This window comes from Myxocyprinus asiaticus, chromosome 35 (genome assembly GCF_019703515.2).
Source record: "Myxocyprinus asiaticus isolate MX2 ecotype Aquarium Trade chromosome 35, UBuf_Myxa_2, whole genome shotgun sequence".
NCBI lineage: Eukaryota > Metazoa > Chordata > Actinopteri > Cypriniformes > Catostomidae > Myxocyprinus > Myxocyprinus asiaticus.
This window is the reverse complement of record NC_059378.1, coordinates 21,390,599-21,413,310: the sequence shown is the minus strand read 5'-3', so window position 1 is coordinate 21,413,310 and position 22,712 is coordinate 21,390,599. Positions and strand designations below refer to the sequence as shown.

The 22,712-nt window shown below is 39.5% G+C and overlaps 1 protein-coding gene across 2 annotated transcripts in view; it reads left to right on the top strand.

Annotated features, from left to right (window-relative positions):
• LOC127426330 (protein FAM107B-like) overlaps positions 1 to 22,413 on the top strand; it is an 89,855-nt gene extending 67,442 nt beyond the window's left edge. For both annotated transcript variants that reach the window (XM_051673078.1, XM_051673079.1), the window contains 2 exons: positions 10,916 to 11,072; positions 16,450 to 22,413. In XM_051673078.1, coding sequence (XP_051529038.1) covers positions 10,916 to 11,072; positions 16,450 to 16,566 — 274 coding nt within the window. In that variant the 3' untranslated portion in view covers positions 16,567 to 22,413. The remainder of the gene's footprint in view (positions 1 to 10,915; positions 11,073 to 16,449) is intronic.
• Positions 22,414 to 22,712: the final 299 nt, after the last annotated feature.

Here is a 22,712-nt window from a genome sequence, read left to right as displayed (position 1 = left end):
GAGATATAATGTTGTAATTTTTAATTCTGGATTAAAAATGTTGCTATTTTTAAAACTAAGGGCAGATTAAGTTGTGGGACATGTTTTGTCTTATGTCTCAAGAATTAGTGCTAAACTCGGACTTCAGTCAAAAGAATAGATGCTACAAGAAGACACTGAGGAAAGAGAGACAAATACGGCTCAGATGTCACTGTTATCCATGTTCTCGGCCATGACAGGAAAATAGACACCATCTATGGATCATTTCAGGAACAGGTCGATGTCAATGATCCAGGCAAGGTTCAGTAAATTGCTATTTATAGCAGAAAGCTGAAACAAGAGTACAAACCAGCCTGTTATTATTATGAGGACACTCCAGAGCCCGGATGTCTCTCTTGTTATCTTCATGAATTGCCCCTTGTACTTGTTTGTTGCTGTCTGGCTGTCTCCTCAGTTTGAAGGACACCATCTAAATTACCAGGGATGCTAATTGGAACACCCACATGTGCTCAACTTGCATACACACACTTCCTTTCCCTCCTCTCAGTACCCTTGACGCCACCTCCCTGTGGAGAGAACAAGCTCACACCTAATTTAATTAGCAGTCTGTGTGCACACATACAGTATGTCTATCTTGGCACTAAAGTTAATAATTATCTCATGTTAACAGTAGCTTGGCACCTTGAGAATCAGTCATGAGTGTTTATGCAGCATTAGTCAGAATGTATGCAAAGATATAAATGTATAGACTACTCTATATTTATACCGCCATACTGCAGTCAAAGAATCAAGTACACAATTCAGACGTCAAAGCTGTCAAAACAATTCCATTATCAACTAGATTACAAACTTTAGGTTGGCTTGAAAAAGCCTGGTCTGAAAGTTTAAGATGGATAGATAGACAGACAGACAGATATGTGGTTGCTAGGTTGTTTTGCGTGATCGCAAGTGTGTTGCTAGGGTGTTCTGGGTGGTTGCTAGGGCATTGCTAAGTCATTGCTTGGCAGTTGCTAAGGTGTTCTGGGTGGTCGCTAGGTTGGGGTGTGACGAGATCTCGTGCCACGAGATCTCGCGATATTAAAACGTGACTTTATTTCTCGTTGAGGTGAAAAGCTGTCTCACGATATCAGCATGATGGAGTGTGAGGGTGAAATTAGCATAGAAAATATGCCTCCGCCACTTTTAAATCATTTGTGTGGCAACATTTTAGGTACTCGATGGAAACAATAAACGGTGACAGACAAGACACGAACAAAGGCTGTGTCTCATTCGGAAGGCTGCGTCCTCCGGAAGTCGCATTTATCGGCCACATAGGTCATCGAGGCGGTCTCGTTTAATTTTTTATTTTATTTTTTTGCCTCTCTTTTTCTTTTTTTTTCTTTTTTATCTATTGTCAATGCCTTTTATGTATATGCACTTACATTTATATAATTGTTAACCTTTTTTGCATTACCAATAAAAAATAAAATAAATAAATAAATAAATAAATAAATTAAACGAGACAGCCTCGATAACGAATGCCTGACAAATGCGACCAGCGGAGGATGCAGCCTTCCAAAAGAGACACAGCCAATATGTAAGCACTGTAAGAAAATAGTGCCGTACACCGTGGCTAACACAAGCACTATGCAAAGACAGAACCACCGCAGCTCTCAACTAAAGTCAACCAGGTCTGAAGAGACTCATGAGAGAAGCCAGTCAGTTGAGTTTGTGGCAAAACCTTTTGCAGTGCTTGCATATTGGTATTATACTGCATATGATAATTCATACTCAGAAAGTAGAACTGAAGTGACATTCATTACAAGATGATTAGTTCAATCATTTCAAAATGCACCTGCATTGTTTTGCATTTTGTGACTTTCTGTCGAATAAAAGACTATTTTTCCAGTCAAATACACTACTGGTCAAAAGTTTTGAAACACTTGCCTGAAATGTTTCTCATGATCTTAATCTTTTGATCTGAAGGCGTATGCTTAAATGTTTGTGTGGCAGGGCGGTGGGCGGTGGGCGGGGCGGGTCGTGATTCTACACACCCGGCTCCTAATCAGGCTGATTAGCCTGAGAGGGATAAAGGCCAACTGGAGACAGCAGTGCGACAGAGAGAGAGTTACGGACAGCTGTCCAACACCTGTGTGTGTTTGTCTTTTTGGTTCAGTTAATAATTAAACTATTATTTATATTATCAAGCCGGTTCTTGCCTCCTCCTTTCCATTGATGTGTTACACTGGTGCCAAGACCCTGGAAGGAGGAGAGATGCACCGTAGTAGAGTCCTCGCCACTACCATCCACCCCAACGGAGCAGCCGCGGCCATCCGCCGGGGGACGGAGGAGCCCAGCCGCCTGGAAGCAGAGGAACGGCCACCGACTGCGAGGGTAGGAGGGGCTCCTAACCGACCGCCTGGAGCGATCAGTGCCACTGCCAGGGGCGGAGGAGACCCCTACCAGCCTCTGAAATGTGGCGAGGTCTGAGACCGCCGACCGTGAGCGGGGAGGGGCTCCTGGCCGAGCGGGAGAACCGCTGCCAGGGGTGGGGGAGACCCTTCCGTCCACCGAAAACGCGGCGGGGTGTTCCGTCCGCCAGGGGCTGGAGGACTGCCTCCGATCCGCCAGGGGAGGCACGGCTGTCATCCACCACAGGGTGGAGGAGTGGCCGAGGACCAGGCTATGGCGTATCAGAGAACCAGCAAATGAACTTTTTTCTCTCTCTCTCTCTTTCTCTCTCTCTCTCTCTCCCGCTGCCGCTCTGTGTTGGCCTTTTTCCCTCTCTTTTTAAATGTTTTTGTTCATTTGGCACGATCGCCGTTACGACGTGTAGGTGCCACATTTTTTTTTTTGTTTCCCTCCCCTTGTCCCCACCCCTGATCCGGGTAGACGGGGATGACCTGCCGGCAGACGGGGCGGAAGGCACGCCCCGCCAGGGAAAGGGATGTACGTCATGCCGGGGGCTCCCCAGCCTGAGAGAATGGGGGAGGAATGTGGCTGGGCGGAGGGCAGGGCCAGTTCGTGATTCTACACACCCGGCTCCTAATCAGGCTGATTAGCCCGAGAGGGATAAAGGCCGACTGGAGACGGCAGTGTGACAGAGAGAGAGAGTTACAGACAGCTGTCCGACACCTGTGTGTCTTTGTCTTTTTGGTTCAGTTCATTATTAAACTATTATTTATATTATCAAGCCGGTTCTCGCCTCCTCCTTTACATTGTGTTACAGTTTGAAATTAGTTTTGTAGACAAAAATATAATTGTGCCACCATATTAATTTATTTCATTACAAAGCTAAAATGTATTAATTTTTGAAATTGATGACCTGGACCAAATAATAAAGAAAAGCAGCCAATAAGTGCCCAACATAGATGGGAACTCCTTCAATACTGTTTAAAAAGCATCCCAGGGTGATACTTCGTTGAGAAAATGTCAAGAGTACATGTCTGCAAATTCTAGGCAAAGGGTGACTACTTTGAAGATGCTAAAATATAACAGTTTTTATTTATTTTGGATTTTGTTTAGTCACAACATAATTCTCATAGTTCCATTTATGTTATTCCATAGTTTTGATGACTTACTATTATTCTAAAATGTGAAGAAAAAAAAATTATAATAAAGGATGAGTAAGGGTTTCAAAACTTTTGACCGGTAGTGTATATAGTGTTAAAATATCGTCTCATTCTCGTGAACCCAGTATCATGTATCGTCTCGTGAGCTAAGTGTATCGTCACACCCCTATTGCTAGGGCATTGCTAGAGCATTGTATAGCCTTCATTCCACAAAGCAATGATTAACTGACGAGGTTCTATAGAAAGCGGTTTGTTTTTTGCCATTGTTTTACCTAATATTGACATGCCAATATATTGCATACTATGGCAACTCAAAAACAAACACAAAAACAATGTTAAGCTTCATTTAACGAACCAAATAGCTTTCAACTGTGTTTGATATAATGGCAAGTGATTTTCTTGTACCAAATTAGCAATTTAGCATGATTACTCAAGGATAAGGTGTTAGAGTGATGGCTGCTGGAAATGGGGCCTGTCTAGATTTGATCAAAAATTTATTTTTTAAATAGTAATGGTGTTGTTTTTTTACATCAGTAATGTCCTGACTATACCTTCTGATCAGCTGAATGCCACTTTGGTGAATTAAAGTATCAATTTCCTTCTAAAACAGCAAAATCTGTACATTATAGATAGATGTACATAAAGTTGTGCTCAAAAGTTTGCATACCCTGGCAGAAATTGTGAAATTTTGGCATTGATTTTGAAAATATGACTGATCATGCAAAAAAAAAAAAAAAAAAAAAAAAAAAAACTCTTTTAAGGATAGTGATCATATGAAGCCATTTATTATCACATAGTTGTTTGGCTCCTTTTTAAATCATAATGATTTATGACAGACCAGCTTTCTGACAGACATGCAGCAGCTAGTGAGAAATTCACTTCCAGCACATGTACAATCAGCACTGGTGCCCCCCAGGGATGTGTGCTCTCCTCACTACTCTTCTCCCTGTATACAAATGACTGCACCACCAAGGACCCCTCTGTCAAGCTCCTGAAGTTTGCAGACGATACTACTGTCATCGGCCTCATCCAAGATGACGATGAGTCTGTATACAGAAGGAAGGTTGAACGGCTGGCTCACTGGTGTAGTCAAAACAACCTGGAGCTGAACACGTTCAAAACGGTGGAGATGATTATGGACTTTAGGAACACCCCAACATTGACCCCCCTCACCATTCTAAACAGCACTGTGGCATCCTTTATTATTCAACTCTATTCTACATGACACTGAATTGAAGTGTCTGCTGTATGCAGATGATCTTCTGCTGCTGTCACCTACAGCAGAGGGGCTTCAGCAGAGCCTCACTCTGCTGCAATAATATTGTCATGACTGGGCACTCTCAGTCAACCTGGATAAAACCAGAGTCATGTTGCTCCAGAAGAAGGCCAGATCTCAGGGAAACAGATTCCAGTTCACTTACAGAGGAGAGGTATTACAATACAGCTCCACCTACAGTTATCTGGGCGTTGAAATAAGTGCATCTGGAGGATTTAACCTGGCTGTAAAAACATTGGGTGAAAAGGCTTGGAGGGCATTTTATGCCATCAAATCACAATTCGGCCAAATAAAATTATCAATTACAATTAGGACAAAATTATTTAATTCTATAATAAAACAAATACTACTATATGGATGTGAAATATGGGAACCCATGACAGATTTTCACCATTGGGATAAAACTTTAGGTCTATACCCCTTAAGCATTGAAATTCAGAAAAGAGTCATACAATTTTGGCATCACCTCAAATAGTCTGATCTAGAATTTATCGAATATAAAGCCCTCCTCGCAATGAAACCCCTGCTGTATCACACCCTCTGAATATTCTCGCTCTGAAACTTGTTAATGAAAGCAAATTTGATATCCACTCCAATTGCAAATCTAAACATATTGTTAAAGAAATTGACAAACACATAAAACATGATCGCGATGAAACATTAAAAACTTGAACTCCACAATAAACTTCAGTGCTATTCGGCCCTAAACAGAACTACCAAATTCGCAAATTAATTATCACAATGTAAAAAATAAAAGATTCTGTCTAAATGTAGACTAAGTGACCATGATCTAGAGTTAGAGCGAGGAAGACATCACAGGTCCTGGTTACCGAGAGAGCAGAGGATATGTAGACAGTGTGATACAAACCAAATATATTTTAGTATATTTTTATATTTATTTATTTAAAATCTATATAGAAACAACTTTGTAATGCTTTGGCAATACTGTTATAAAACTGTCATGCCAATAAAGCTAATGTTGGGCCTCATGTATTCAGATAGAAGACAAAGGCAGGCCTAACACAGTCGTAAAACCTAACTCAGGCCCCCACATACCAGGTCATAAATTATACTGATAAAAATCGCGCCAAAATCAAACAAAGGGAGTCCAAAATAGACTACAAATCCCATGAAGACTTGCTCACTAAAGGATCGAACTCTCAACTCCTATTGGATGAGGCACACAACAGAAAGCACCTCAACCATGACATCATCAGGAGTAGAAATACCTCTGAAATGCTTCCGGGATTTGCTTCCAGCAACTTTGCTCACTATGCGTAGACACAGCTCATCGCTGCTCTCAGGTGCTGTCTCGTGGCACAAGGAAGTAACGTCCAACTTGAAACTGTGGCCATACAATCTCCATCTCGCTGGACGAGTTGAGATTACTCTGTGTTCAACCGAACACTCTAACGGATCCGAAGGAGACCGCCGAGCAATCCGCATCTTCATCCGTTTGCCTGCAGAAGTGAAGAGATTAAATATTTCTCTTCCATCTTCAATTAAGCCAACGTTTCTGATTTCTCCACCAGCCCGCTGAGAATCAGCAGCCGTACCGACTGCCGACAGAGCGAGGAAACGGCCTCCCGTCATCACCCGAGCCTCAAGGAACCGAGTCTGAGTTAAAGGACAGATGAACACACATTCTGCATCCTCATGCGATTCAAGTAAGAGGTTTACGTCTGGGCAGAGATAGAATATTATAGTGGATTATTCTTGTGTTTCAAGGTTTTTTTATCACGAATTAATTATTACGAATTTGGGGGCCTGGATAGCTCAGTGGTAAAATACGCTGGCTACCACCCCTGGAGTTCGCTAGTTCGAATCCCAGGGCATGCTGAGTGACTCCAGCCAGGTCTCCTAAACAACCAAATTGGCCCGGTTGCTAGGGAGGGTAGAGTCACATGGGGTAACCTCCTCGTGGTCACTATAATGTGGTTTGTTCTCGGTGGGGTGCATGGTGAATTGAGCGTGGTTGCCGCGGTGGATGGCGTGAAGCCTCCACACGCGCTATGTCTCCGTGGCAACGCGCTCAACAAGCCACATGATAAGATGCGTGGGTTGACTGTCTCAGACACGGAGGCAACTGGGATTCGTCCTCCGCCACCCGGACTGAGGCGAATCACTATGCGACCACGAGGACTTAGAGCGCATTGGGAATTGGGCATTCCAAATTGGGAGAAAAAGAAAAAAAAAAAAATAATTAATTATCACGAATTTGATTTGCTGTATTGTGGTCCAACCGAATTAGACTGTTGTGCATTTTCGCCATTGCGGGTGAGACCGGCAAACTGAGTTTATCCATTAAAGAATCAAAGAACGCGGGACTGTTTATGAGCCGTCCACCGCGTCTCTGAGTGATAAACTAATAGCTGCTTTCTCTCCCATGATCGCGAAATCGGCTTTGGGGCCGCCACTTAATTTTCTCTCTCTCTCTCTCTCTCTCTCTCATACTAACCACACACACACACATGCGACCCCTCACAAACATTCTGGCACACATTTTTGGCTCGTAGATAGCTTCGTGATAAAGCTCAGCTTTGTCCCTAAGCTATCATACAAGAGGATACACGCGTTAACTGGTAGACGCCATTGACTGGTTTCTCTCTGCCCATATTTGCGGCCATATTCCCTGGCCAGAAGTCTCGCGTGACATACTCTCCACGAGAGTCACGTCCGCCATTTTGTGCTCGTCCCTCCTTACACACACACACACACACCCTCATGTGTTTTAGGATTATTTTGATTTCCATATCTAATCATATCACTGTTTAGTTTGTAGTTGTAAGTCGGAAGTTTATTGACTGCATTGTATTAATTATTAATTGATATTACTCCATAAATAAACTTTGTTTATATTACAAAGAGAAGTGTTTTGGTTTGTTTTGCATACACCTGTGTCATGCTGACGGGATGTCAGTGCTCGGATTCAAGCCTTCATTCATTGTTTTTTTCCCGAAAATCGATATTCTTCGGATGTCGATTTTCCTAAGAAAACAATCTAATATTGAGACTGTTATACTATCTGCTTATTAGTCCCTGATTCCAGGGTGGTGCCCCATCAATGTTAATCCTTATTAATATTCTATTGATTTTTGATAATTGATAATTATCTTTGATGATTGTTGAATTTGAATGATCAATAAGCTAGTGTTAATTTTAATTAATGTTTCATCGATGTTAACAATTAACGATTATCTTTTTTTTAATTAAATTGTTGATTTAAAGGATTAAAAAAAGCTAACATTGATTCTCATCAATGTTCTATTGATTTTAATAATTAATAATTATCTTTGATAATTATTAATTATTGCTAATAACCAAACCCGCTCCTAAATGTAGTGCACTACATTTACTGGAGCCCCATATGAGGTTTTAATGAGTTAGATTCAATTAATTAATTTAAATATTATTTAATAACTAAAGAAATAATTACCAATTATTTCTGATAGTAACACTGATCTAAACAACCAGTAAAGCCCTACACTAAATTGAGCTGAAAAAGTGAATTGAAAGAAATAGAGATTCGATAGAGCAGCTAAAGGCAAATTAAAGGTCTTGTGGCTCATTTGAATTTTGACAGTTGGAGTTTGAATAGTCTTGGTTCATCTGAACATTCCGTCAATGAAAGTCAATGGGATTTTTCAGACATTTTATCGTCAGCTGTGGGAAAACCGTAAGTCCGATCAATTAGAAAAGATATAGCACACTATTCAAGATCAGTTTGAAGGTCTGGTCAAAGTTTGGTGCATGTAGCTTAAATGCTTTAGGAGGAGTTAGAGTCACAAATTTAGTCTAAGAATAATAATATAACTACACAAATAAAGTTTGTGAACAAACTGAAAGTTTAATCGAGTTTAAAAGTTCAGATCTAGTAAATCTAGTAAATTATGTTTTAGTTGCCAGATGTTGCTAGCATGTAGCTAGGTGTTGCTAGTGTGTTTTAACACATAACTAGATGTTGCTAGCATGTTTTAGCACTTAGCTAGGCACTGCTAGCATCATTTAGCACTTAGCTAGATATTGCTAGCATGTGTTAGCATTAAGCTAGCATGTTGCTATCATGTTTTAGCATGTTGCTAGCACGTTGCTAGCACGTTGCTGTACAGCATAAGTCAGAACAGCCTGAAGGTATGTGATGAAATTGGTGGATGTATCTTGAATCCTCTTAAAGAGGTATTACAGGAAATAGTTTTCACACTTGAATGGAAGTCAGTGAGAATTTGGGCCTGTTCGGAAGTCCGCTATGGGAATTCCGTAATTCCGATCAGTTAGAAGAGATAGAGCAACCCGAGTCAGACCAGCCTAAAGGTATGTTCCAAGTTTGGAGTCTGTATCTGGAAAGCTCTAGGATGAGTTAGTGTCTAAAATTTTGGGTCTCAGAAGAATAATAATAAGATCTAGATAGGTACATTTCATTAAGAAAATGTGAGTGGTGCTTGCCGTGGCAAAGTTCATGAGCACAATATCCCACCAGCTGCCCCAAGTTGAAAGAGGCCATCTCCACAACTGTAGGATGTTCTGGTGCAGAGATATTGGTGTTGTTCCAAGGTTTCTAGGGTGTTCCATCTGGTTGCTAGGGTAATAATAAAAAGGCTGCTTTCTATCCCGAGTGAGCCAACCCTGAAGTCTCTACGATGTTCTGGTGCAGAGATATGTGTTTTGTTATTCAGTTGCTTGGGTGACCCCATTTGGTTGCTAGGCAGTTGCCAGGGTGATAATCAAATGGCTCCTTGCTAGCCTGAGTCAAATGAGCCAATCTGGAAGTCTATACGATGTTCTGGTGAAGAGATACATTTTGCTACTTGGTTGCTAGGGTGAGCTCATTTGGTTGCTGACCAGTTATTAGGGTGACACTCAAAAGTCTACTTGCTAGCCTGAGTCAAATGAGCCAACCAGGAAGTGTCTACGATGTTCTGGTGCAGATATATGTCTTTTGCTACTTGGTTGTTAGGGTGAGTTCATTTGGTTTCTAGGCAGTTGCCAGGGTGATACTAACAAGGCTGCTTGCTGGTCTGAGTCAGATGAGCCAACAATGAAGCCTCTATGACATACAGATCCAAAGATATCCCTCTAAATAATTTTGAATGGAAGTCAATGGTGTTGGTTGCTAGGGTGCTATAAATGGTTGCTAGGTTATGGCTAAGTAGTTTTCAAGGGGATACTCGAAGACTGCTTGCTAACCCATGTAAAATAAGCCAACTCTCATGTCTCGATGACATTCTGATCAAAAGATATCCCTCTAAGCTATTTTGAATGGAAGTCAAAGGGGTTTGTTGCTAGGGTGCTCTAAATGGTTGCTCGGGTGTGGCTAAGTAGTTTCTGATATTCAAAGACTGCTTCCTAACCCAAGTAAAACAAGCCATCCCTGAAGTCTCTACGATTTTTTGATCCAGAGATATGATCCGACACATTTCTTGCCAGTGTTAAGTCAATGGGATTTCTTGGGGCAGTTTTTTGCCCCCCAGGGGTACATCATACCCCTGATCGCTTAGAAAAGTCATAGCACACCTCTCCTCAATAAGCCGGTTGATTTGACACCTCATTGAAGGGTGTACGACAAACAGTGCAGGACAAGTTAGGTGCCAAATTTTGCCTGGAAGAATAATAATATGTATGTGAGATGATAATAAGAGTGATGCCTTGCTATGAAAGCACCACTAATAAGTTTAAATGGTAGAACAGTAGGTTGGCTTTTTCAAGCCAACCTAATTAAATTAGCCAGGATCTGACTGGTGAGACTCAAAACAGAGGGTTTTTGAACAGCGGAAAATTAATGGATGCTCTGCCTCAGAGATAATGGGAATCCAAACCCCAGGTGTGCTGTTTGTCCTTTACACATTTTCACAGGCTAAATTAGAGATTTACAGACACAAACAGATTACCAGACTCAGATTTCCTGACATGATTCATACATTTTTCATGTATGCACACATTTTCATCTTACTGTAAGAAAGTAAATCTTATAAAACATGACAATACTGCCACCTGCTGGATGGCTAATGGACTACACTGGACAATGGCGTTCGTTCGGTTCTGTTCTCTTGTCTCTTGTCTAGTTTAGTTTCTGTTCTGCTATGTCATGTTCTGCTTTCCCTCTCTTTCTCAGAGGTGTTGGTGTGGAGAACAAGCCAGAACTGCAGCGAGTCTTGGAGCAAAGGAATAGAGAGCAGATGATAAGACAGAAAAAGCAGGAGGAGGAGGCCAGGAGGAAAATCTCTCCACTGGAACAGGAGCTCCTCAAGAGACACCAGAAACTGGAGGAGGTTGGAACCATTCATCCACACTTGTGCAATATTGACCTGAGCTAATGAGGGTCTATGTTACATTTCAGTTTATCCAATATCTCAGGGATCTTACAATACTAAACTGTGTCTGGGGTTTACATATGCCACCTGTGTATCTTTGTATTATTGTTAGTGCAATATGTACCAACCATGTTCAAATTAAATAGGGGTCTTTAACAGGGGGCCCACTGCAGTACTGCAGGGGGTCTGCCAATTATTGTTTAATCTCAAACTAATTTTTATGAAAAATGTAAATATGCGTTAACCAAAAATACAATACTAGTTAAGTTTAACCAATGCTAAACGTTAAGCTAAAGTTCAGCTAAATGTTTCATTGTCCCTCTCTAGTTAAAAGTTAATAAGTAAAATGACAATTTAAAGGAATATTCCAGGTTCAATACAAGTTAAGCTCAGTCGATAGCATTTAAGGCATAATGTTGATTACCAAAAAAAATAAACATTAAACTTGTCCCTCCTTTTTCTTAAAAAAATAAATAAATAAAGTAAATCTAGGTTACAACGAGGCACTTATAATGGAAGTGAATGGGGCCAGGTTTTGGAGGGTTTAAAGGCAGAAATGTAAAGCTTGTAATTTTATAAAAACACAATAATTCTTCTGTTGAAAATCGTGTATTATTTGAGCTGTAAAGTTGTTTTGTTGTTTTTACAGTCGTTTTAGGGTTTATGGTGTTATGTCATCATGGCAACAAAGTTGCAAAATTGGATATAGCTTTACACAAAAAATCACATCAACACAAATATTGTTTGTCTTGTGGCTATACTTTTAAAACAGTGATTATTTTAACGTTTACGGATTGGCCCCATTCACTTCCATTGTTAGAGCCTCACATTTGTACTTTGTATAAAGAAAAAAGGTCTAAATTAATTTGTGTGGTAATCAACATTATTCCACAAATGCTGTCGATTCAGCTTAACGTGTATTGAACCTGAAATATTCCTTTAATATACAAGTATATGAATCTGTAAATCAATAATGATTATTTTAATGGCTTTTCAATGTAAGAGTCACAACAAAGTTTGTGAATAAATTAAAATGGTAGGCTACTGTGCACATGATATTATAGGCCAGAATTAAAATGCAACTCTCATTTTATACAATATGTAATTACTCTATCCACCGATGGGTCCTTTGCCTTAAATGACAGTTCACCCAAAAATGAAAATTCTCTCATCATTAACTCACCCTCATGCCATCCCAGATGTGTATGACTTTCTTTCTTCTGCAGAATGCAAAAAAAGATATTTAGAAAAATATCTAAGCTCTGTTGGTCCTTACAATGCAATTAAATGGTGATCAACATTTTGAAGCTCCAAAAATCACATGAAGGCTACATAAAAGTAATCCATATGACGGTGGTTTAACCTATATATCCAGAAGTGATGTGATAGGTGTGGGTGAGAGACATATCAATATTTAAGTCTGTTTTTACCATAAATCTCCACTTTCACTTTCAATATGTGAAAGACTGTCTTCTTCAGAAGCAATATGATTGGTGTGGGTGAGAAACAGATCAAAAAGATCAAAACGTTTTTTTACCATAAATAATAATAATAATAATAATACATTTTAATTATAATGTGCTTTTCTAGTACCCAAAGCACTACAAACAGATGCAAATAAGACAAATAAAATTCAAAAGTTCTGTAATACAGTACAAAACAATAAATCATTCTAAACAATACAATAGAACTAATCAATACAATAAATTACTGGTGATCTCAGTCTATATAAGCAATTTTGAAAAGATGGGTTTTTAACAACTTCTTAAAACTGTCTAATGTGGGAGCATCTCTAACAGCAAGAGTAAGTGCATTCCATAATCTAGGTGCAGCAACTGAAAAAGCTCTCTCACCCATAGATTTTAGTCTACAAAGAGGCTGCTGAAGAGTAAAAGAATCAGCAGAACGAAGAGAATGAGAGGGCATGTAAAGGGTAACTAAGTCACAGATATAAGAAGGGGCCGTTCCATGCACAGCATTGTAAGTTAGAGTGAGAGTTTTAAAATCAATACGCAACTGAACAGGAAGCCAATGCAAACTATAAAGCACGCCTGTGATGTGCCGACGTGGAGTAGAAGTGAGAACATGTGCTGCTGAATTCTGAATATACTGTAACCGTTTGATAGATTTAGCAGGTAGACCAACAAATAGTGCGTTACAATAATCAATCCTGGAAGTAACAAATGCGTGAATAAGCCTTTCAGCATCAGGCAAGGCAATGTAAGGAAAGGCCTAATTCTAGCAATGTTTCTAAGGTGATGGAATGCAGATTTTGTGATACTCTTAATGTGTGAATCTAATGTCAAATGAGCATAAAAAATTACACCAAGTTTATGAGCATGAGTAGATGGAACTACGATACTATCATCCATAATCAAATTGAAATTGCTACCTTTGTGAATAGCTGCTGATGTGCCAATGAGAAGAACCTCTGTCTTTGAACAATTCAATTTAAAACAATTATGGTGCATCCACATTTTTATTTCCTGCACACACTCAGAAAATTTCTTAGAGGTAACATTAATATCAGACTTAGAGCTGATATAGATCTGAGTATCATCAGCATAAAAGTGGTACCCTAAGCCATAATTCCTAATAATTTGCCCCAGAGGAAATATATAAATGCTAAGCAATATAGGACCCAAGACAGATCCCTGAGGAACACCATGACAGACCTGTCCAATATCAGATTTGTTGTTTCCCAAAACAACAAACTGGGAACGATCAGTAAGGTAAGATTTAAACCATTTAAGCACAGTACCAGAGATACCAAGCCAACTCTCAAGTCTATTAAGCAGAATGGAGTGGCAGACCATGTCAAATGCTGCACTTAGATCTAACAACACCAAGATGGTAGAGGCTCCAGAGTCAGCTGATACAAGCAGGTCATTCATGACTCGAACCAAGGCAGTCTCTGTACTGTGTCCCTTTCTAAATCCATATTGGAAAGGCTCAAAAACTTGTTGAGTGACAAGTGTAAGTATAGTTGTGTCGCAACGACACGTTCCAAAACCTTAGCAAGAAAGGGAAGATTTGAGATAGGCCTGTAATTTGATAGATCAGACACATCACATCCAGGATTTTTAAGAACTGGTAATAGCTGCAACCTTAAAAGCTTCTGGAACAATACCAGTAGTAAGCGAGGTGTTCACAATGTTCAGAATGAGGGGACTTACTGATGGCAGACATTCCTTAAGAACAACTGTTGGGATAGGGTCAAGAGTACATGTAGTTGTATTCATTACTATCACTTCAGAATGCAATCAATAGTAACTGTTTCAAAATTAAAGAATGTAATTTCAGAGGAACTAGGTGGATAAGTCACAGGAATTGCAGAACAGGGTGTCAAACTAATAGACTTATGAATGTTCTAAATTTTTTCCATGAAGAAATTGAGAAACTTTGTACAGAGGAACAAATCGGTGGCTTAATAGGTGTAAGAATTTTGTTAATTGTTTTAAAACAATTGTTTTAAAAATCATGTTGGGGTTTGCAGCACCACCACTAATAACGGCTGTATAGTGCTTTATTCTCGCCGCTTTAAGTGCTTCAGTGTATTGACTCAAATGTTCATCATAGATGAGCTTATGGACAGTCAAGCCTGATTTCTTGTACTGGCATTCAAGCTGCCTACTTTTAACCTTAAGTGCTCTGAGCTCAGTAGTGTACCAAGGGCATGATTTCATAAATGAAACAATACATTCTCTCCTAGGGGCGAACACGTCCAAAGCAGATGATAAAACAGAATTATAGTGATCAACAGTTCCAACTGTTGGGTGCTCTGAGATCCAGCATGAAAAACTATAAAAATTAATATTCTTGACATTTCTAAAACTAATGACCCTTTTTTGAGCATATCTTGGAGAAGGAACAAGTAGCTTAAAAGTGAGAAGCTTATGATCACTAATACATTAGTCACTGCTGTCAAGCTGGTCAATATCCACCCCAACAGAACACACCAAGTCAAGTGTATGGCCTTTGTTATGAGTTGGAAAATGTACATGTTGGATCAAATTAAAACAATCTAATGTTTCCATAAGATCAACTGTTTGGTTACTATTAGAATTATCTACATGAATATTAATATCTCCAGTGAGAATCATTGATGGACAAACAGAACTAACAAATGTAAGTAGTTCTGTGATTTCAGCAAAAAACAGAGGATTAGGATTTGGAGGACGATAGATGAATAAAACAAGAACAGGGGAGGTACCATTCATTTTGAAAGCTACACACTCAAATGATGATACACAGGGAATGGAAATTTCAGTGATCGATATATCAGCTCTGTAGATAATGGCAAGACCGCCACATTTACCACTTAAACGTGCCTATCAATGTATGTATAACCCGGTGGAATACTCATATTTAGATTTATGAAGTCATTCGGCTAATGCCAATGTTTCACAGATACAGAAAAAATTGAGTGTATTGTTCAATATAATATCATAGAGTAAAGCAGTCTTATTGTTCAGTGAGCGAACATTTAGATGTGCAAATCTTGCAGATTCGAGTCGAACTATCTTAGAAGTCACTTGTGGATAATGTAAGTTCAAAAGGCAAACACCACGTAAAGAACGATTGTGTGTTTCTGAGTCCATAGAGCGAGAACATAAAACTTTTATGCCAATCCCAGTAGTTTGAAAGTTGTGCCACGATCCTCTGTGTAAATATTTTGGCCTACATAAAAGCTGAAACAACCGTAAGGTTCTTTGAACACAAATGTCAGGGGGTAGATGATGTCCCAATGATAGAAGTTCAAAAAAAAAAAAGAGTACCTTATCATGATGAAATCCAAATGTTGAAGGACCCGCTCTCCGCGAAGCCCAGTCAAAGTTAAAATGACAATGACAATGGATAGCAAGGAAATCCGCATGGTAGGAACAGTAATATCCAAAATGAGTTACATGGAGTAAAATCCAGACATGTTGTTATCACACAGCAGCGCAAGTAGCCTATATCACACAGGGCACGGCATCTAGTCCCAATAACATGGCGTTGAACCACATGTACTGAAAGACTTCTCAATGTGATTTTTGGAGCTTCAAAGGTCTGGTCACCATTCACTTGCATTGTAAGGACCAACAGAGCTTAGAAATTCTTCTAAAAATCTTCGTTTGCGTTCGGCAGAAGAAAGAAAGTCATACACTTCTGGGCTGGCATGAGGGTGAGTAAATGATGAGAGAAGTTTCATTTTTGTGTGTTAAAACGTGTAAAGACCCCTGTAATAAACAAACTAGCAAAAGAGCAACCAAATATCTGCAGAAGTTTATTCTAATATTTACTGAACATTTCACCTCCATTGGAAAGTATTCTGACTTTCTTTGTGTTTTAGTTGGAGAAAGAGCAAGCAAGACTTGAGGACAGTAATTGCAACGCTCCAGAGTTCATCAAAGTGAAGGAGAAGCTGAGACGAACATCATTTACAAGTTCTGGAGAGAAGGAGGTTTAAGGGTGTAGACACAGACTGGATCCATATGTGTATGTGTTTGTGCACAGCCAGTAACACAGAGACCTGCTGCAGCTCCTATACACCACCCACACGGCAGTGCTTCTCTATTTCTTGTCTCACATCAACAACACCCTCACCTCTGTGTAGCAGGTTGGAGAGAGCAGAGTCCAAGAGACTTTCTTACATCTCCACATAACAAGGAAGTTGAGGCTCAAGGGGTTTTGAGAGACCGCAAGGAGAAGTCAAGTGTTTGGTTTAGATTTGTTCATTTTATCTGCTCCAGATTGGATCTGAAGAGTTAAAGATGAACTGTCTAAGGTGCTTATTATGAGTTTGTGTGTTTAAATAGATGGATGGCTATGTTCTGGTTCATTCAAACTAGGTGAAAAAGTCAAAACAAGGTGTAAGGGATTCTTTCAGAGTAAATCAATTCTAACATGTATTGCCCTCTAAACAGAAGCAGAACATTTATAAGGAATATGTCAGTATTACAAAACAAATGATTGCTTATCAAACCGCCAAATGTTCATTGCCTAAATTTGAACTTTATCTTTAATACTTAACAATCAGCACTTGTCACTTTTAAAAGAGTATCTAATGAGTAAGATTATTTTCTGCTTTTCAGCTGTTTTTATTTGAAGCATAACTCTGAGACCACGCAACTGAGCGAGAAATCATTATTCTACAGCTCAGAAATGGCATAACCAGTAAATAAGAAACATAAAATGATGACTTTGTGAATGTTCACAAATACACCTTGACACAAAGTTAACAATCTAATTTGACTCAAAAGATAGTTAGACCTGTGTAAAAAAGAGGGAAGATGTCTGGTTTGGAAATGTTTGTGCTTATTCCAGTGCCTTTGTTAAAATAATAGAATTGTTGACTGTTACCGGTTCAATCAATGTTGCGTAGTTTTTGTTTGTAATTTCATCTTTATGAAATGTACCCTAATTAAAGCATATGGCTGTGCATATGTTTGTGTCTGAAAGAAAAAGAATGGGGTTTCCTTTCAAAAGATCGAAGGACTGCTTTAATTTATGACTGCTTGACCACTTATTAAGAAAAACAAAACAGGGCATTATGAAATGAACTGAGAGCAAGGATAAGTGCTTGGCTCAGAACATTCACTCTCGGACAATGATTTATTTTCCTTTTTTCTAACATACATCATGTTTTATCCACTCTTTTCTATCTCTTTTACAGTGTTTGGGTTTTTAAAGCACAAACCATTATGTAATTCTTGCCTTTTTTGGCTCCCAAAGCCAATGGATAATACAAATTTCAATGTATTACATGGTTCTGTACACATACCTGTTATGATATTTTCTGCTTTGGTTTAATTTAATGTTAATTTAATTTTGATGTTGTTACTGTTGATAACTGACCAAATATGGCAAAGTACAGGCTACTCATATTTTCAGTAGCTTTAGCCATGACATTTGGATTGTTATTCACCTTATTCAGCCCTGCCCATTTTCCATGCTCCGCTCTTCCACATTTTGTCATCTAACTTCCTGTTTGCATTTAAGCTACTGAGAAGAGTCGATTATTACGTGTGGGAGCACAGAAAGTGTTTTTCCCCAAGAGTTGATGGTGTGACTACAACACCACCCCTTTACTACGTGAAAATGCTCATGAGGTGTTCTGCTGTCACTCTAAATGTTTGTTTTTTCTGACACCCACAGAGATAAATTGGACCTGGCAGATCACATTCAGACAGCTATGAAACACACTGCACTTTTTAACGATACAAGTGTTTAATTGTTATACGTGTAATTCTGTTTAATTTTTAGGTTTCAACTTGTTAATAATTTGTGTTAAAATGTGTAGTTGACATGACATTTCCAACAGTGAGACCTCGCATTATTTCACATGCAAGTTCATAACATTAAAGAAAATTACAATTGTATTTTTTTTAATTAATTTGTCACCCTACATTATTAAGAGGCTTAAATGTGATTAAAATTGTTGTAAACAGAACGTACTTTCACGTGTGTGTGTGTGTGTGTGTGTGTGTGTGTGTGTGTGTGTGTGTGTGTGTGTGTGTGTGTGTGTGTGTGTGTGTGTGTGAATATAGTTGCACCCCTTCTTACCTCCCGGGTTTAACACTCAAAAAATCTACTAACTTTAACTATAACACGATGGGTGAATGACACGAGAAGATGGCCAGATGCCTCTTACAGAGATATTTTTAATTTGTGTTGTCTCTTGGACTTTCATTAAGCACGGAGGCTATCAGTACGTCCACAGCTTGAAGACTGTGGTAAAGTTGTTTTTATATTGGACATTCGATCCTTCCTTTAACATTAATTGTTATGTAATCACAAAATAGTGGCGGTTCATGCTGTGTCTCGTTCAGATAACACTGTAAATCATAATAGCAAAAGTAATTATGATGTTATTCGATAAATGTAATTGTTTTAAGGATCAAAAGTGAAAAATGCGCAAATATCAGTTAATAGATATATTATTCCATGGCTACATTAAGAAGTGGTTCTTTTCACATGTGTAATGTTTATGTTCGTAAACAAATTAAGTTAAATTTAAATAATTTTAGATTTTCTTATGATTTATTTCCCTCTTATAACTATTTAACTAAATCTATTTAACTTCCTGGCTTTTTTACCTAAAGATCTCACATCACCTGCAATGTACTATTTATACACACCTGCTTCATATCTTGCACAGCTTTGTTTGTGAAAATATGTTTTTTGTGTATTTTTTGGGAATTTTTCAAATATTAAATCCATTTAACTTCATGTTCATTTGACCTGATGATGTCACACCACCTGTAATAAATGATTTTGTGTATTGGTTATTAATTTTTGGAATTTTGAAATCCATATAACTTCCTAGTCATGTGGCCTGATGATGTCACACCACCTGTTATATATTTACAAACACCTATAACACATCTTACATGACTTGGATTTTGGAAGTACATTTTTGTGTATTTTGTATGAATTGTTTGATTTTTCAAATCCATATAACTTCCTGATCACCGCACTCAGGTCGGAGGGGCTGCTTCTTTCATGTTGTTCGGTTGGACAACATAACAGTAGTAACTTACATAAATCACCAGGGTGGAATCCGAACGCTCCCAATGTTGAGCCTGACACGGCGCCTCCTCCTTTCGAGCAAGTACCACCTCCTTTCCTTATGTGCGACAAACATCCCAGGCCACTTAAACTGCGGCGTGGATCTAATGTCCCATCAGGGAGCTATGCCCGGGAATGGAGACTTCATTCTCAGACAGACCTGAGGATTTAGGACATATTCTGCAAACCGGAAGTGGACCTGTTTGCAACCCACTGTCCCCTCCGGTACTCCATGTCCCAAGCCCCTCCAGGGGTGGATGCCATGGCTCACAAATGGCCCACAAAATGCAACTATGCGTTTCCTTCTGTATGCCTCCTCCATTATGTCATCTGCAAAATTCGTGAGGGCAGGGAAGCGGTTCTACTGGTTGCACCAAAATGGCCCAATCGGTCACTGTTTCCGGAGATGGTGGAGCTACTGGTTGGCCCCCCTTGGGAAATACCGGTGAGGAGGGATCTCCTCTCTCAAGCACAGGGCACAATCTGACCTCCCCAGCTGGAGCTCTGGAACCTGCATATTTGGCCCCTGAACGGAGCCCCTCAAACGTGCCAGGATTAGGTCGATTGGTTATGAACACCATCCAGCAGGCTAGACTGCCATCCACAAGACGCCTCTACGCGCTAAAATGGCGTGTGTTTGTAAATTGGTTCTCTTCACATGACAAAGACCTAGTGAATTGTTCCATAGCTGAGATCCTCACGTTCCTCTAGAAGTGGATGGATGCAGGTCTCACCTCATCGAAGCTTAAGGTCTATGTAGCGACTATCTCTGCATACCACGCCCCAGAGGCTGGATCCTCTATAGGCAGACATGATCTATATTTATAAAGTTCCTCAAAGGAGCGAGGCACCTAAACCCCCCTCACCCTGCTACAGTTCCAAACTTAGACCTGAACCTGGTGCTGAAGGCACTCACGAGCCCCTTGGAATCTGAGTTACGTGTGCTCTCTATAAAGACCGCACTCCTGCTGGCTGTAGCCTCAGTTAAACATGTGGTGATATGGAAGCTCTGTCGGTAGGCAGCTCATGTCTGGAGTTCAGGCCAGGTCTTTCGAAGGCCATTCTCCAACCCAGAAAAGTCTACATGACTAAGATTTTATCCACGGCCATCAGGGCCCAGGTTGTCCGCCTTTAAGCTTTCTTCCTCCTCGCAATTTAATTCGGATGAGGAGCAGATTCTGCACTTGTAATGCCAAGTGTGGGCATTACATATTTTTGTGGCTCGTACCTGTCAGTTCAGACTGTCATATCAGCTCTTTGTTTGCTTTGGAGGATGCACAAAAGGCATGTCTGTCTCCAAACAAAGACTTTCATGAGTCACAGGGTGTGTGATGCCTCATCGGTGTGAAAGCGCATTCGACTAGAGGCATGTCCACTTCATGGGTATGGGTAAACGGTGTGTCCTTGCAGGACATATGTTTAGCAGCAGGTTGTTCTTCACAAAGCACATTTGCCAGGTTATATAACCTAGATGTGGCCTCTCTTCACAGGCCACACTGTCTAAGAGAGCTAATTGTACCAACACTCAGCAGATGAGCCCAGGCTCATTTATACGAGCGGGTTATCAGCTATAATTTTGACACAGCTGCCGGTATGTAGGCCACTGTCAAAATTAAGAGCGCTTCATATTAAACTCTTCCTCCCCAACCCTGGTTGTCAAGTACTTATACTGGCCGCACTGCTGACCCAGAGCTTTGAGGTGTGAGCGTTGTGCTCCTTGTCCCTCAGTCAAAATTTTTTAAGGAAATTATGGTTTCGCACCCGCTTAAATAGGCCAACTTCGCAAAGGGGTTGGGCTGAAACACCATTGCCATTTTTAGAACTGCCGTTATTGTACAAAGGGCTACAACTATGTTGTTGAGAAAGGAATTTCCCATAGCGTCAGCGATGCAATGTTTCGTTCCCTTCATCTCAGGGAACCAAGGTTACATGCATAACCGAGACGTGCATAATTACATGCATTTCCTTTACCTCTTTTCTATGGCGTTTGAGTGCACTGCAATTACAGCTGTAACAGTTCAACTGTGAGGACTTTATAATAGCGTTTAAGTACATAGGCAAGTAAGTAATGAGTTATACAAAGTAAAAACATGTTGTTACTGTATTGTGAGTGTTGTAAGTGCAGCTACTTAAATTAATATAAGGGCCTAATAAGCGTGACGTAGCCAAGAAAAAGTAAAAAATGTTATGCACCAAGTCCAAATGTTCAGGAGGATATTTAAAAAAGCAAAGATGGGATTGTATTATTATTATTATGGGTAGGATGTGTTTGCAAAAGTGTTAGATGTGGTGTGACATCATCAGGTCACATAGTTATATTTATTTGAAAATTTAAAAAATGTATAAACAATACACAAAATCATATTTCCAAAATCCAAGTCATGTAAGATGTGTGTCAGGTGTGTGTGAATGCATTACAGGTGGTCTGACATTACTAGGTCACATGACCAGGAAGTTATATAGACTTTAAAATTTCACAAATTAAAAATTATAAAAAAAAGTATAAAGTTACGATTCCAAAATAAATGTCATGTAACGTGGAAAGATGTTGTGTATACATGTGCTATAGGAGGTCTGACATGCACCTATTTCTGTTAGCTATAAGTTAAATGCAATTTCAGTTACATTACATTGTTATAACATCATTACATATCCTAGGGAATAAGCCATTTATGGCTTTAAATGTTTGTTTTTTGTACCATATATTTCTGATTAACTTGTTTGACCATATTAAATTGCATCTGGATAAAGCTAAACGTGTTTTTATAGCCACAGAGTAATCTGTTTTTCACCTGTATTTGTCCATTTCACACTTTAGAGACACTCCAAAAATTTGCCTGCCAAATGTCTAACGTCCAAACAAAATGACTTTACCGCAGTAGCGTGAAAGTAGGATCATGTGTATTTATGATTGAAGTAATCTTGTTTTAAAATCTCCCCGTTTTGCTTCCAGTTGTTATGACATCCCCTGAACACTTTAAAATCCTCATGATAGCTTTTGACAAATCTATAACCTGTTAATCCACTTCACTAGCTAATTACACT